Source organism: Acanthisitta chloris, unplaced genomic scaffold (assembly GCF_000695815.1).
Source record: "Acanthisitta chloris isolate BGI_N310 unplaced genomic scaffold, ASM69581v1 scaffold14778, whole genome shotgun sequence".
NCBI classification, from domain to species: Eukaryota; Metazoa; Chordata; class Aves; order Passeriformes; family Acanthisittidae; genus Acanthisitta; species Acanthisitta chloris.
Window position 1 is genome coordinate 79168 of NW_008685561.1, and position 15505 is coordinate 94672.

Sequence of the window (15505 nt, forward strand, 5' to 3'; positions counted from 1 at the left end):
AAATCAACCCGAACTCCAGGTACATGGATATGATCTAAAAGAAAAAGTTCCAACTCCCCCACAATCACTGACAGTTTAACATGCTTTGTCTCCTTCTGTCTCCTTTTCCTCATAGGCTATATGGTCTATTTCAAGGCTTAGGGTCAGAATAAATATTTGTCACTGTAAGTGATTAGTAAATTCGCAAACATTCATCCTTTGTTTCTCTTGAGACTGTCCCCATTGGCTCAGAAATAAAAAACTGTGCAGCCCAACAATACATCTGTGTAGCTAGTTGTACTCCTGCCAATACCATTAACCTTAATGAAAGGAGAAACTGTTAGAGGGAAGCACAGAGGAAATCTGCAGAACTCGTTTGATTAGTGAACAATTTTACTTGAGTTTGTAGAAATGCAGCTGTTGGTGTTTGTGCATGTGCATTGCTGTTGCTGTGAAATATAACAAAGCCAAACCAAGGCCTTTGTCAGTAAGTTTCCTCCGTGTTGTCCCCACTTCCTCCACAACAGTAATGTTGTGTATTAGAGCTGCAGATACTTTGTATGGTAAAAATGCTAGGATGGCATAGATAAAATAGTGTGCTAAAATTATGTAGCAGTTAAAACAAACAAAAAAAAAAGAGCTAAATTCTAACCTCAGAGGCAGTAAGAACTGATTAGTATTTTTGAAGTAAAGTCCTTAGTCTCACAACCTAGAGTTATATAAAATAGGTAAAAAGTAGATGTAAGTGAAAGGGCAGTGAGGGCTGCAGATTATCTAGAAGATCTTTTTTTGCTTGAATTTTGGGGGTTTTGATCTTTTTCCATTAGTGATCTGTGTGTTTTAATAGTTCCAAATTAACTGTGAACAAATGAGGGTTTTTTTTAACTTGTCGAGTGCTTATTAACTCTTGTTTTGCTTCTTTTATTCCCAAATTACTTATCTCAATGAAGAACGAAGGTCTGAGGGAGGAGAAGATCCAGTCAGCTTCTGTTGAGTCTATCCCTGAGGTCCTAGAGGAATGCACATCTGTAGCAGAACATTCTGACTCTGCCTCAGTGCATGACATGGACTATGTAAATCCCCGAGGTGTACGTTTTACTCAGTCTTCCCAAAAAGAAGGTGAGAAGTTGGCAGTGTTGCTCAAGTCCTGTCTGCCTTCCACTATTCTGTTTCACTTTCTACTAAGAGGGTAATAAGCTCCTCTTCCTCAGCGGGTCTGTAAGAATCTTATTTTTAACACTTACTATGCACCTGCGAAAGGCAAACCCAAAGTTAAGAGTGCTAATCTGTCTTTTTCTTTAGGAGCAGCTCTGGTCCCATATGGATTACCATGTATTAGGGAACTGTTCCGCTTTCTCATCTCACTCACCAACCCTCATGACCGCCACAACTCTGAGGTGATGATCCACATGGGGCTGCAGCTGCTAACTGTTGCCCTGGAGTCAGCACCCATTGCAAACTGCCAGTCCCTCTTGGGACTTGTGAAGGAGGAGTTGTGCCGGCACCTATTTCAAGTGAGTTTGGCTTATGCTAGCATGGCATATGGCACTGGGGAGTCAGATACTGATTGCATCAAAGAGTCTATTGGAATTTAGTATTAATGAGGTTTGGCAGGTCTCAGTCTTCAAACAAGCTTTCTGCTGCACTGAGTTGTGAATTGCACCAGGGGAATAATGCTGTTACAAATCCAGAGAGGTCAAAGTGTGATATTTTCTGCAGACCAGGGCCGAGAAGGATGAAGGTGATTTGAATGAACTGTTACTGTGGGATAACACTTGTGTTTTGATACAATTGGTTTTGAGATAATTATTGATGTAAGTTACCAGCTTAGTAGCAGGCAGAACCTTTGGAGTATCAAGCTATTAATTACACAAGGGCCATCTCAGAGGCAAGTCTTCTTGCAAGTTCCTTCACCACTGAGAGGCTCTGTGGACTTCACAAAAGAACAAAGTTCAAGTAGGAAAAGTGTTACCACATGCAGCAGAGAATTCAGTGCATTCATCCTCACTTACAAAAAGTGAAACCCGGGAGTGGAATAAGGGTGGTTTTTTTGAAATGCCATTGCTATGGAAGAGGGAGTGGAATAAGGGTGTTTTTTTTGAAATGCCATTGCTATGGAAGGCAGCCTGTGGATCTAGGGTCAGTTGCAGGTGATGCCTGCAGTGCCACAGTACTGCTACTTACAGCACATAGTATCTTGCCTTTGTAATTCTTAAGGGTTTGTTTGTTTCTTGTTCAGCTACTGAGTGTTGAACGGCTCAATCTGTATGCAACCTCCCTCAGGGTGTGCTTTCTTCTCTTTGAGAGCATGAGAGAGCATCTGAAATTCCAGCTGGAGGTGAGTTTTTTGAGTGTCACTGAGTGCCTAGTAATAGTTTATTTGGCTTGAGTTAAATTCATATAGCTAGGCAGTAAGATACAGTCTAGGTGTCAATTTACCTTTGTATAAATGGATAGGCTGTGTAGGCCTTTTCTTGTTCAATAGTCAAATGTCTTTGAGACTGGTGTGTTAGCTACCCTGCCTGCCTTCATACAGGGGTTTTTTAGAGCAGCACCGAGTGGTAGAGCTATGTGAAATCTTTTTACAACCTTCTCCAGAATGAGCCATTGTTAAAGATGGAGTGTTACGTGGGAAGGTGAAACTTAAAACTGTTTCTGCCTTCCTCAAAGCTATTCACTGTCCTGCTTTCTTTTTTCTTTCCTTAAACTGAGCTGCCCTGTGTTTCTGCCAGATGTATATCAAGAAGCTGATGGAAATAATCACTGTGGAAAACCCAAAGATGCCCTATGAAATGAAGGAGATGGCTTTGGAAGCCATCGTTCAGCTGTGGAGGATTCCCAGTTTCGTGACCGAGCTGTACATTAACTACGACTGTGACTACTACTGCGCCAACCTCTTCGAGGAGCTCACCAAGCTGCTCTCCAAGGTGCTGACCCGCGGCCGGGGGCGGCTCAGCGTGGGGAGGGAGGGGGCAGCCCTCAGAGCAAGGGTGAGCACAGAATAGGAGTGGTTAACACATTTTGGGTGAGCAGGCTGTAGGGATGAACAAGGCCATTTAACATTTGGAAGCAAAAAAGAAAAGAGGAGCCATGATGCTTTAGGAATGTCAGAGCAAATAAACTTAGGGTGTTCTGTGCTACTCTTTTAACTGCCCCATGATGTGGGGGGGAAACTTCTTTCCCCCATTATGGTGAGAGAAGCATGAAAGTTGACTAATACTTATATGTTCTTTCCCAGAATGCCTTCCCAGTTTCTGGACAGTTGTATACTGTCCATCTGCTGTCTCTGGAAGCATTGCTGACAGTGATAGATAGCACTGAGGCACATTGCCAGGCCAAAGTGCTGAGTAACATACATCAACAAGAGAAAGAAGTTGTCAAATCCAGCCCAGAAACCATCAACAGCACCAAAGAAACAAGCAATAGTAAGAGCCTTTTCTTTGATATTTTAATATTACACTTAGTCTTAGTCTGTGCTATACTTGCAGATCTCATTTTGGTCACTGACATTGTAAACCCCTTAAATATAGGTTTTCAGTCTTCCTGTTGCATGTTTCTATAAGTACACACTGGTGTTAATAACCTTGCTATTTGTAAAATTTACATATATTAAAATTTGCCTCTCATGTGAAGCTTTATAGAAATGCAGTGTCAAGACTGGCAATCACAAGAGCATGAGGATATGCCATGAAATTCATGTAGACAAAATACTGATGATACTGTGAACTCACAGTTACTGGCAGAAGCTCCTTTGAGTTTAGAGTTATCAGTTCGTTATTTCTCTTTTGCTGGCTTTTTTCTTGGCTTATGGTTTTGTTTCTGTGTGGGTTTTTGGTTTATTTGGGGGTTTGGGGTTTTTGTTTGCCTTTGGTTTTGTTTGTTTGCTTGTTTATTTTTTTTTAATTTCTACAGATATTGAGAGAGTATTCAGTGAGGGAAAATCTTCCAGTGCAGTCTCAGAGCCAGCTGGGGCATGTCCTCCCACCAGTGGGTGCCTTATGGCTGACCAGATGAAGGAGGGCTGCATGGAGTTGGAAGGAGGAAGTGAGGCAGGTAATAGTCTCTGCAGTACCCTGACACACTGAGGGTGTATGTGCTAAGAATGGTCATGACATTTGTTGACTGGTCCTGCTATACTGTAGACCTCTGTAGCTATTCACTTCAAAATGAGAAGGAGGTATATGGTGAATATTTGTTTATTATATGTGTACTGTATATGCCTACTAACTCTTGCATTTCTTCTGAGAGGGGTTAGATCTGGTTGGTCACGCTGGGGCAAAAGTGTGTGAAATTCATACCAGTGTTTAGTGTTTTGAAGGCAGTTAGGGGCTCTGCAGGGAATCAGTGATGTAGGTAGTCAAAATAGCTAGAAAATTAAATCTTGTGGATGTGTGAAATTGTCTGGGACAAGAAGCTACTATGCAATTATGCTGAAGAAAATGTGGGTGGGAGGAATGTAGTAATTAAGTAGAGTGTCACTGCCAGTTGCAGGACAGCACATTGCAGCAAGACTCCGTGACTGAAAGTTACTATGGGACACTCATGCCTGAGTGCTGCTCTGGGGATAGGTTTGACTGTAATAATGCTTTGTTGTTCTAGCTGAGAAGAGTATCTCCAGGAAGCCTACTCGATTTTCTTGTGTCCTTCCAAGCCCTCAGGAACTTATGCAGATTAAGAACAAAAAGAAGGTATGAATTAAAATATACTAAAAATGGATCTTTGAGTGTACTCCTCATTTACCATCCTATGTAGGCTTTGCTATCTCACAAATTTTGAGTTCTGGTCTCTGCTGATAAGAATTAAAAAGTCAGTCACTGAAAATCCTGCTACACTACATGGATTAAAGTGATTATTGCCTGTTCTGGTTTAGTTGTGCTAAGGGTTGCAAGAAGTGTTGGGGAAATTTTGTGGCACAGTTCATAAGCTAGGTCCATCTGACTTCTGGGTGGGAAAGTTGCTGAATCTAGTTTGCATTATATGGAGATAATCAGGTACTTTCGTCAAAAAGGGTAGGTCACTACTCTTATCAAAGCTGTAAATGGGGAGTGTACCAAGACACCTGTAGTAGAAATTAACTAGTCTGCTCTTCTGATTTGCTTATTTCTGTGATTGCTTTGTCATAAGGATGACTGAAAAGTTTGTCTTGATTGTGGCAAAGCCATTCTTTGTCCAGATTTTTGTATCCTTGAACCTCATTAATCCAAGTTACAGTCTAAGCTTTGTACAGCTTTTTCATTCCCTCATCAGTGGTTCCAGTCTAGGCCTAGTGTTAACAAAGGTGCTCCATGCTGATGGCTTTGTATTTATCTGCTGTCTCGTGTCAAACATCAGGTACTGGCCTGCTTGTTCATCTCGAGAGACAGCAGATAAATACGATATCTAAAGTCCCTATGGGCTACGTGGGACTGTTTGGGTTCTTTTGTTGTGGGGTTGGTTGGTTTTTTTCCAATTCACAGATGTTCTTTGTACAGATTTTGTTCTTTGCACAACATATACATGAGGTAGGTTATTTCAGGTGTGAGAGATGACTCCATTTCCATATGAGTATGACATATATTCTGGAGGAAACATGAATGGCCATAGTAGTTGTGGGGTAAGGAGCCAGATGATACAGTGGAAAATAATGTCTCTGAAGAAAGTGGTTTTTATTTGTATCTGACTAAAAGGCTTCTGACTCTTCTCTCCACCATAGGTGGTTTTATTTTACTTTATTTTAAGGGACTACTGATCATATTTGTTTAAACCTACTTAAACAAAAATACTGAAGAACGTACAACAGATCTCTTTGTACTGCTGTACTAATCTGTGCTTTGTGATCCACTCTGGCAGTCCCTGGATCTGAGTGTAATTTAAGGCATTGGTTTCTCTCTAGGAAATAAATGTTAGCTTAGTTACAGTTTCATTTGTAACCCTTTGCTTTTGCATTAAGTCTTGCCTTCATAGCAGCTTTGCTGATGGACCCTGTGAAAGTCCATTGTTGAGAGGGGAGCTTGCACAGTACTTCCGACTGCTCTAACTGAAAACCTTTGATAATACTCTGGCTTTACTGTGCTGGAAAACAAGGTTAGAAGAAGTCAAGAGTAGAGGGCAGGAAGATGTTCACAAATCTCTTAGTTTGCCCAAGGAAAATTGTTTTCTGACCCTAAATCTGCTAATGGTTTCATCCTGAGCGTGTAAACCAGGCACACCAAACATTCAGCTTTAGTAATGTTGGTGCTGACATGGCACCAGCATGTTCTGCTTCCTTTAGCCTCTGAAGTACTAGACATTACCATAGTTGGAAGGAGGTGAAAGCTAAATAAAAGCAGAAAACAAATTATGCATGAATTGCAAAGTTTTCTTTGATATTTCCAAATGCAATGACCAGAAGCTTAGAAGCACAGGACAGACATTATAAATGCAGTACAAACTGCCAGCAATCTGGCCTCCTTTCAAGTGGTTTTAAGTAGTCTGTGGATTGGACCAGTCCACAGAACACCCTAGCTTTACAGGGTTACAGGATTTACAGCTGAACAGAAATTCTGCTAGCACCATATAGTCCCTCCAGGCCTGTTAGACTGGGGCAGCTCATGGTAATTCTTCTGTTATGCCCTCACTGGGTCCTTGTGCACTCTGGGCTATTGCAGGGCCTGTGTCTCACTGCAGCTTTGAGGATGTTCACACAGGCAGGGAATGCAGAGACCAGAGGGCAGGTGGCTTCTGAGGTGCTGAGAAACCCAGGGGAGTTAGTAATCATGATGGTCACGAATTTAGTTCACTAGGTCATTGCTAGCAGTTTGATCGTGATAGGAGCTAACAGGGAACTGACATTTATTCTGGTTCCTTAGTAAAGTTCATACCATTGTTTGTGCTTTTGGTTTTTCTGAACGCCACCAAGAACATACAGTTAACCCTTTTTTAGTCTACTGTTTCATTACGCTGTGATGGTGGTACAGTCCAGTTTCCTAAAATAAGAACCAAGCAGGGCAGAGTAGTTGACTTCCCCTCAAAACCAGAAATGCACCTGCTCTTCCCAGCCTACAGATAACCTTGTGAGGCTGGAAGTACCAGATGTTCCTGGGACCATGTCTCACTAGCAGGATGTTTTCTGGTTCTTAGTTTAAGTTTTTGCAGCACTTCTTCCTTGCACCTGCTGATAAAGTGCCAAGGATTCTTGCTTCATGTCTCCTGGCAGCAAGGTAGAGTTATGAGACCCTGGAGCCAGAGGGGACAGGAGAGGGCATAGAGCAGTGCTGCTGTTGTAACTGGGTAGGGTTGATCTTGCCACATGTTAGGGGTTTATCAGAGACCTTCATCTGCTCTGTTTACATACTAGAGCAGGTGAGGCATTTGGAGTAGCAGAGCTTATTGCTTGGTCAAACATTAAAGGTTTTCAAAGGCTGCAGCTCATGCTTGCTTTGTCCAGTATTATTTGACAGTGAATCCTTGTGATGAATGCAGGTTTTCTGTCCTTGACTAGCTTCTGCCTGGGTTACACAGTACAGTAAACCTAATCATGCCGGGGCTGATCTTTTTCCTATTTTGGTTTAAATGCCAAGAACAGTCTAACTTAAGAAATACACTTCAGGTTGTAATTATCAGAATGTTTCCTTCAGCTCCTGATAACCGGCACAGAGCAGTTCAACCAAAAGCCAAAGAAAGGGATACAGTTTCTGCAGGAGAAAAACCTTCTTGCCACCCCCATCGACAACAATGAAGTGGCCAAGTGGCTGCGGGAAAATCCTCGCCTGGACAAAAAGATGATTGGGGAATTTGTGAGTGACCGTAAGAACATAGACTTGCTGGAAAACTTCGTTGGGTGAGTATCTCTCTCTATCTCTTATATTCAAGAAGGGGTGAAAATTAAGACTTTAATCGTTTTAAAAAAAAAGTAGAACAATAGTTTCTGGCGGCATTGGATTTATGTCACTTGGTTCTCTGTGTACCACCATGCCTTAATTCTGTGTATCTCTTGCATATGGTAACACATTAGATACATATAATAGTATGATAGTCAATCTCCTTTCAGCAGAGACAGTGTCTGTGGAGACTGGATAATTACACACATGATCACTCGTAGGGTTGTTGACTCTTTATATTGGGGTTTTTTGTCTGTTCAGGGTATCTTTTCTTCTCTCCTCACCCTCCACTCTTTACTGCCTGTAAAAATATCCATTCTGCTAGTCTCATACCGAAACAAACAAGACTATGGTCATTAAGTTTATCCTGCCTTTCCCATCCTGTTTCAGCTTCTCATTGCATTTCATTCTTTTTTTGCAGGACTTTCAGCTTCCAAGGCTTAAGGCTGGATGAAGCTTTACGACTCTATCTAGAGGCCTTCAGATTACCAGGAGAGGCACCTGTAATCCAGAGACTGTTGGAAGCCTTCACAGAACACTGGAGGGTGTGTACTTGGTGGGCAGAAAGCTCAAGACCGTTTTCTTTCTTGTCCATCTGCTTACCATGATGGGCATGTCAGATCAAACCACCTATATAAGTTTACTGTGCCTTGCAAGCAGCAGCTCTTGTTTTGTGGGAGGTGGCAGTGGCAAATAGATTTCTGGAATGCTTTATGGAAGCTGGAGCCAGAGCCTCAGGTTTTTGTTTGTCCCAGGGATGATTGAGTCCTGTGGTTAGGAAAATGACTGCCTTAGTCAGTTCCTGTAGGACTAATTTGTGCATTTATTTGCGTTTCAGAAATCCAATGGGTCCCCGTTTGCTAACAGTGATGCCTGCTTTGCCCTGGCCTATGCAGTTATTATGCTGAACACTGACCAGCACAACCACAATGTCCGCAAGCAGAACGTCCCCATGACTCTGGAGGTGGGTGTTACCAGCGTGGGCATCTGCCTCCTCTAGTTTTGATAACAGTGTCGTACCTCTTTTTTTCTCAATCACTTTCCTCAGCGTTCTGCACTCACACAGTAAGCTAGTGTGCAGCACCAGAGTTGAGTACAGTTTGAGAGGGGAGCTGTGGGCAAGGGGCAATCTGAAGAAATATGAGCTTAGCAGACAGCTTACCAAATTCATCAAGAGGTTTGTGTTTGTGTGAGCAAACTGTATGCTAAGACATAGTAAGATGGGGATTGTTGTACTGCTGTGAGCTTCTAGAGAGTTCAAGTCATGTGAGTGTCAATGCAGTGGTACAGACCTGTCATTCTGATGTCCAGCCTCAGCTAAGCATGTGTTACATTGTGTAGCTGTTCTTGTGGGCAGAGTTGCTGCACACTGCTCCCACTAAGCACAGCATTTAGCCATTGAATTTTGAGGCTGCATGTTGAAGAATGCAGAAAAATCTCCTCCTGGCCCCATGAAAAACAAGCGGAGTACTGATCCTAGCCAGACAGTTGAAGCTGGAGATAGTAGGAGTTAACATTGGTGTGTCTTTTTTTCAGGAGTTTCGGAAGAACCTGAAAGGTGTGAATGGAGGCAAAGACTTTGAACAGGACATATTGGAAGACATGTACCATGCCATCAAGTAAGAATCAACCTGTCATCTCCTTGTATGCAAAGAGCAAACTAAAGTTGTTGGGTCTATGAGATACCTGGATAATACAGAGAGAGACTCACCAATCATGTGCCTGTTTGTCTCAGACCAAATTCCAGCTCCATGTGGGGCCTGTCACAGCAATTGCAGTGGATTTGTATCTTTGGATTTTTGCCATGGTATTTTAATCCACAGAGCTAAAGTTAAAAAATAAATTACTTCTATGAACATGGAAAAGAATGGCTGAGCAAGACCAGCGCATGTGAAATGCTGCATCTAAGGCGGCTCTGTTCTCCAGACCAGGCCTTTAGACTAGACTTTTTCAGAACTTTTCACATACTTCTAGAGGTAGTGTCTCATCCTCAGGACTGCACTGGTGCCCTGACATAATGTGTTCAGGTCTCAGTTTAATATATTCTGCTTTTGAGCTCATCATATGAGGCTGCTGCCTGCACCAATCTCTTCTGCTACCCCTGAAGCTCTTGGCACATTGACCAGTATTTAAGGAGAATTCTTGGTGGCTGAGACCCTTTTGTGCACAGGCAAGCTTTGAGTGGGAAGCTTTCATAATAGCTCAAAAATCTAGCCTATCAGTAAATCCAGGCCCAGCCAATTTGAAGCTAAGAGGATTACATCTTTGAGGAGACAGGATGTGACTGACTCTCATCTGATTTCAATCTGCAGTGGCAGGCAGCAGCTCATGCTGAAAGCTGGAGGCTGACCCTCCTTTTTGAGCCTTCTCTAGGCATGTGGAGTTGCTGCCTGTACTGAATATCTAAAAGTCTTTCAAATGGTAGCTCCAGTTTTCAAATAGAACTCTAGTTTTGATTGGCTTCTTAATGTTTTGAATAGTACCCTGAGAATATCCTTTCAGTTACCTAGTGCCCCTGTATATTCCCCTTTATACCCACTTAACCAGATACTCAGCTTTTTCAGTATGTTCTGTGACTGAAACACTTGGTGTATCATTTCAGTATTGTTTCATCTCAGATTGCCCCAGTGTCATAGTTGAGATTGAAGAGCTGTTTGTTTTCTTTGTATTAATGGGGGTGGGGGGTGGGAAATCAGACTGCAATCTGTATTGAGTAGTGCATGATGTCTTCAGGATCTCAGCATTTCACTTTGAGCACGATTTCATTTCCTGAGACTTTCCAAGTAAATCCATTCACTTGCTTCTGTTAATATTAATCAAATATCAGTTCTTAGAAAAAAATGTGCTGTTGACTGCAAACTTACTTTCCTATATGATCTCAGTAATAATTGCTCTTGTCAAAATATGCCAGCACCTGAAATTAGAAGAGCTTATTTCTTATGCGTAAAGCAAGAGTGTTTTTACAGTTGTTGTTAGCGCATGAAAATTGCTTCTTTGGCAACTGAAGCATGTTATTTTTTGTTGCTACAGAAAGGGCTTTACTTTTCATACTGGCTGCAATCTTCTGTTATTAGTGGCTTTGAGACTCTTGTTCAATTAGTTGGTTATTTGCAGAGCATTCTCTGTTGTGCAGTGTTACACAAGTAAGTGTAGGGAGTATGTGTTTAGACTTGGTGTGTTTTAACCTGGGATTGCCAGTAGTACTTGGCATTAATCATCATTGTTTTATTACTGTATAGATTTATCCAAGTAAGGAGCTTTGGTACCCTGGTTATAAATCACCCGTTGTACATTTGGTTTCTTATTTTAATTTTGTACTGCTTGGCTTTCTAATATTTGATTTTGGCGTAACATGTTTATTTCCATTATTTTTATATGGAGACACTCCTGCCTACTATTGACTGCAGCGATATAACAATTCAATTCTTTTTTTTATCTGGGAATAATGAGATATGGAGAGCACTGTAACAGGGTGAGAGTTGGGGTGGGGGTTGAAGCTATGTCAGCGTGCTGTCCAAAATTTCCCATCATTTAACTGCAACATGTCTTATGTTTGGCATTTGTAGTGTTAGTTAGCTGTTTCTGCAATACAATCCTTAAACAGTTGCTGCTGAGAGCTACCAGACTTTATATTCAGGATGTCAAAGAAGGGCATGGGAAGCAGGGAGGCCTAGGAAAACAGAATGTTTCAGGAGCTGGCAAAATCATTCCAGAATAGGTATCGCTTAGCTCTGGGACCACATAATGAAAGGCACTGTGTAAATGTTAGATTTGGCTCAGAATGAAAAATTCAACCTTTCTGCCTTCCTTCCTTGTAGAAATGATGAGATAGTGATGCCAGAAGAACAGACAGGCCTGGTGAAGGAAAACTATATCTGGAATGTCCTGCTACATCGCGGTGCCACTGATGAGGGAATATTTCTCCATGTGCCTCCTGGAAGCTATGACCATGATCTCTTCACCATGACATGGGGGCCAACCATCGCAGCACTTTCTTATGTTTTTGACAAAAGCTTAGAAGAAACAATAATCCAGAAGGCTATCTCTGGTTTCAGGTAACTCTTGCGTTCATGAAGACCCAGAAGGGAAAAAGTGTGGCCATTGTTTTCTGTTTATCTGCTAGAGACATCACAGTAAATATCAACTATTACTTTTCCTAGCAATTGAAAAGCATTTTATTTTGACCTACAGTCCTCTCATTCTGTTCTGTCATTTGTATTGATTCATCCCATCTTTGCCTCTCGTGATTGCCACTGACTATTTGGCTTGACTGCTGTGTAGTAATAAATCAAAGTGCCTGGGGTATATATTTTTAAACTCCAGCCTGGTTGCATTTAAAAGACCTACTGACATAGCTGGGCTGTTTGGAGGTGAGGGGGAAAAGTCACTCTTGACTTGCACAGTGTTGCTGCCAAAATCTCTGTATATGAACAAAACCTTTCATGTGTATGAGGTCGTAGCTGTGGCTGAATGGGACTGGAGATTTTTTTTTCTTTCCCAGATGACCAATATTCAAGAAACTTCCCATCTGTGAGCAACTGTACTGGAACAATCTTTGGTCATGCTTAGATCCAGACCAAATGATGCCTTAAGCATAGTTTTAAAGCTCTGTTAATACACTGCTGTATCCATGATCTCTTAGAAACTAGACCTTCAAAACTACCACTAGTCTCAGTAACTCTCTCTTACATCAGGACAAGAGATTGGGTATAATGCTCAGGTGCAAGCGATCTGACTGTTTAGACTCACTTCTTTGAAGTGATCCTTGCATCAGCACAAATACCAGGATCTATGGACAAGGATTGAGATAATTTGAGGGATAATAATAGACTTGTATACATCAGCATTCATTATGAGTGGGTAGAGGGGAAGGTCTAAAATGTGAACGGAGAGGGTCTCTGATTTGCTGTCCAGCAGACAGACTTGTCTTTACTGACATAGTACATTATTTTCTGTTTTCTTCTTTCCCCAGGAAATGTGCAATGATTTCTGCTCACTATGGCCTTAGTGATGTGTTTGACAATCTCATAATTTCTCTCTGCAAGTTTACAGCCCTCAGCAGCGAGGTAAGTTTGCTAGGAGGGAAAAGAAGCATGATTTTTAGTATATTGGAGCTCTCTTGCTCTGTTAAGGAGTAATATTTGCTTATTTTAGTTATCATGATATCTGTAGGTATCTGTCAGCCCCTGCCTGGAGTTTTCTGGAGGAACTAATGGGAAGTTTGTAGTGAAGTGGAACTTTCATAGGACAGGTTCACATATGCAAATTTCCTTCTACTCACAAGTGACAGTTTGTGCAGAGCAGAATCACAGAATCAGTTAGGTTGGAAGGGACCACAATGGGTCATCTGGTCCAACCTCCCTACTCAAGCAGGGCCATCCTAGAGCACATGACTCAGGATTGTGTCCAGATGGTCCTTGAATATCTCCAGTGAAGGAGAATCCACAAAAAATGCCTTGATGTAGAAGTGTTTATTCCACAGAATAAACAACAGAATTGCCACACATAGAGAAGAGGAAAACAAGATGATTCAAGACTGAAAGTATGGGAGTAAAAGGCCAAGACAGGCTAAGTCCCTTGAAGGGATAGCGGAAAGGGAACAGTGCTGCAAGTTAATACAGTTAATGGAATTAGGTTGCAGGGAAATGGAATTGTTTGGACCAAGTGTTTTTTATCACTTGCATTCTGGCATTGGTAGCAGTGAAAAGTACTAGTTTGACTATTAAAAGACAAAGAAATCCCACGTAGTGGGGCTGCTTTAAGTCCTTCTTCCTTCATAGGTCACAACAGTAAAGATGCAATACTTAATCCTCTCCAGGCACACCAGACCTTGAGCCTACCAATAGATAACACAAGCAGAGAAATGTCTGCCATGAAACAGGTTTCACACAGATTTGCATGGTAGAAGCAGCTAGACTAAACTCTCAGATGCACCACCTATTGCCAGTTGCATCACATCTAGTTGAGACAGGAATCTGGAGCAGTCCAAGGTCTGTATAAATTAAGCAAGTATGTCTTTTGGAGATGACATAGAATCAGGGACTTTTGGATTTGAAGAAGGCTGAGTTCTTATCTTTGGCCAGATTCCAAGTACACCAATTACTTTCTGCTGTCCTAAATTCCTGTAAGGCTTGGAGACAGTAGTGCAATAGGACAACTGAGCAAATATTTAAGAGATGGTCTGGTAGAAAGGGAGCAGGAGGGGTTGTCTTCAGAGGACCAAGGAGAAAAAGCAAAGAGCAACTGTTGGAAAGCAAGGGAAGAACATCAAAGTGCCACTTAGCCCCTAGATACTTCCAAAGTCAGATCAGCCTGGTGAGCAGGCATCTCCTCTGTGCCCTGCAATTGCTGTGCACAGGCACTTTGGTTGAAAGAAGAGGAATGCAAAGAAACATGGAAGGGGATTGAGCAACTTAAGAAGAACAAATGCCCCACTTTGTGATCCACAGTTAAGACGTATACTGTCTCAATGTATAACTAGTAGCAAAACTCATGTGTTTTAAGTCAGTGGTTGTGGCTTGTTGCCATGGTGCAAAATCAGGCATATTGCTGTTTGCACTCTGAGACTTCAGTGATGTATGTATTTGTGTGGTTTCCCTATAGCAACGATGAAAAAAATCAAATTGGTTGTCACATTTCTGCCAGGCTTTCAGATTGGCACTTCTAGTGGAGTTTACCTCTAGATCAAAGACCCATTTTGATCATAGTTTTGCCAGCAGTCTGGCCGAAGCAAGAGCTAGTTTTTCTGAACTTCAGGTCTGAGAATGAAATAGTCAGTCCATCCTGTCTCCTGTCTTCTCTTCTATTCTTGATGAGGGAGTGAGTATGGATTTGTCCACGTAAGCAAGAGAATGGCAGAGCCCGTCTCTTGTCAAAAGGAACATCACAATGAGCTTAAGTAACTGCATAAACATGGAGCACGTTACACTGTCTCACATGGTTGCTGGGTTTTTTCTAGTTTTGGTGGCATATGCTTGGCTGGTTTCAATGACTTAGCACGCTTTTTGTATTTTGAAAAGCTGTGAGTGCATTGAACAGATTATGAGCATTTGTGATCCAGCAGTTATTGGCAGAGACTTGCATGTCAGGGTTCATCACTGTGACTTCAAATCTTGCTGTTAAGTAGTGGTAAGAGTAACTTTGCGAGTCAGTAGTGCTTTTTGGCCATAGTTTCCTTCTCTAAAAGCAGGGCAGAGTAATTGCTGCTTCCAGATGAGATGTGGTACTTTTTGTAGAAGACTTTGATCCTGAAATGAGTTCCCATAGCAGGATAAATTAGTGAGTTTTCATCAAGTACTTTCAAAATGTTCTGTATTGTCGTTGTTCTTTGGGAGCTTATGTCTGGGTGGTTCAGTGATTCACCTCATATCAGGTAAGCCATCTTGTCCTTGTTTTCGTACAAAGTGAATATGAGCTGAGGAGTTATCCAAACATCATACACAGAATTGTTGTCTTTCCCATAACCAGTTCTGAAGCATCTGCCCTAATTTCTGTTGCAAAGAAAACATCTCTTGTTGACTGATTGCTACTGCCTCTTCTCTCCTGCAGTCTATTGAGAACCTGCCCACTGTTTTTGGAAGTAATCCCAAGGCCCATATTGCAGCAAAGACTGTGTTTCACTTGGCCCATCGCCATGGTGACATTCTGCGAGAGGGCTGGAAAAACATCATGGAGGCCATGCTACAGCT

General features: G+C 41.9%; 1 protein-coding gene across 1 annotated transcript in view; it reads left to right on the forward strand.

Annotated features, from left to right (window-relative positions):
- The window catches only part of GBF1 (golgi brefeldin A resistant guanine nucleotide exchange factor 1), a 100508-nt gene that overhangs the window by 73682 nt on the left and 11321 nt on the right, over positions 1–15505 (forward strand). Inside the window, exons 11-25 of the mRNA XM_009079813.1 lie at positions 2–19; positions 930–1098; positions 1282–1493; positions 2219–2317; positions 2712–2906; positions 3218–3404; positions 3892–4032; positions 4579–4667; positions 7575–7777; positions 8239–8362; positions 8656–8781; positions 9354–9436; positions 11636–11872; positions 12790–12883; positions 15366–15503. Coding sequence (XP_009078061.1) covers positions 2–19; positions 930–1098; positions 1282–1493; positions 2219–2317; positions 2712–2906; positions 3218–3404; positions 3892–4032; positions 4579–4667; positions 7575–7777; positions 8239–8362; positions 8656–8781; positions 9354–9436; positions 11636–11872; positions 12790–12883; positions 15366–15503 — 2115 coding nt within the window. The remainder of the gene's footprint in view (position 1; positions 20–929; positions 1099–1281; positions 1494–2218; positions 2318–2711; positions 2907–3217; positions 3405–3891; positions 4033–4578; positions 4668–7574; positions 7778–8238; positions 8363–8655; positions 8782–9353; positions 9437–11635; positions 11873–12789; positions 12884–15365; positions 15504–15505) is intronic.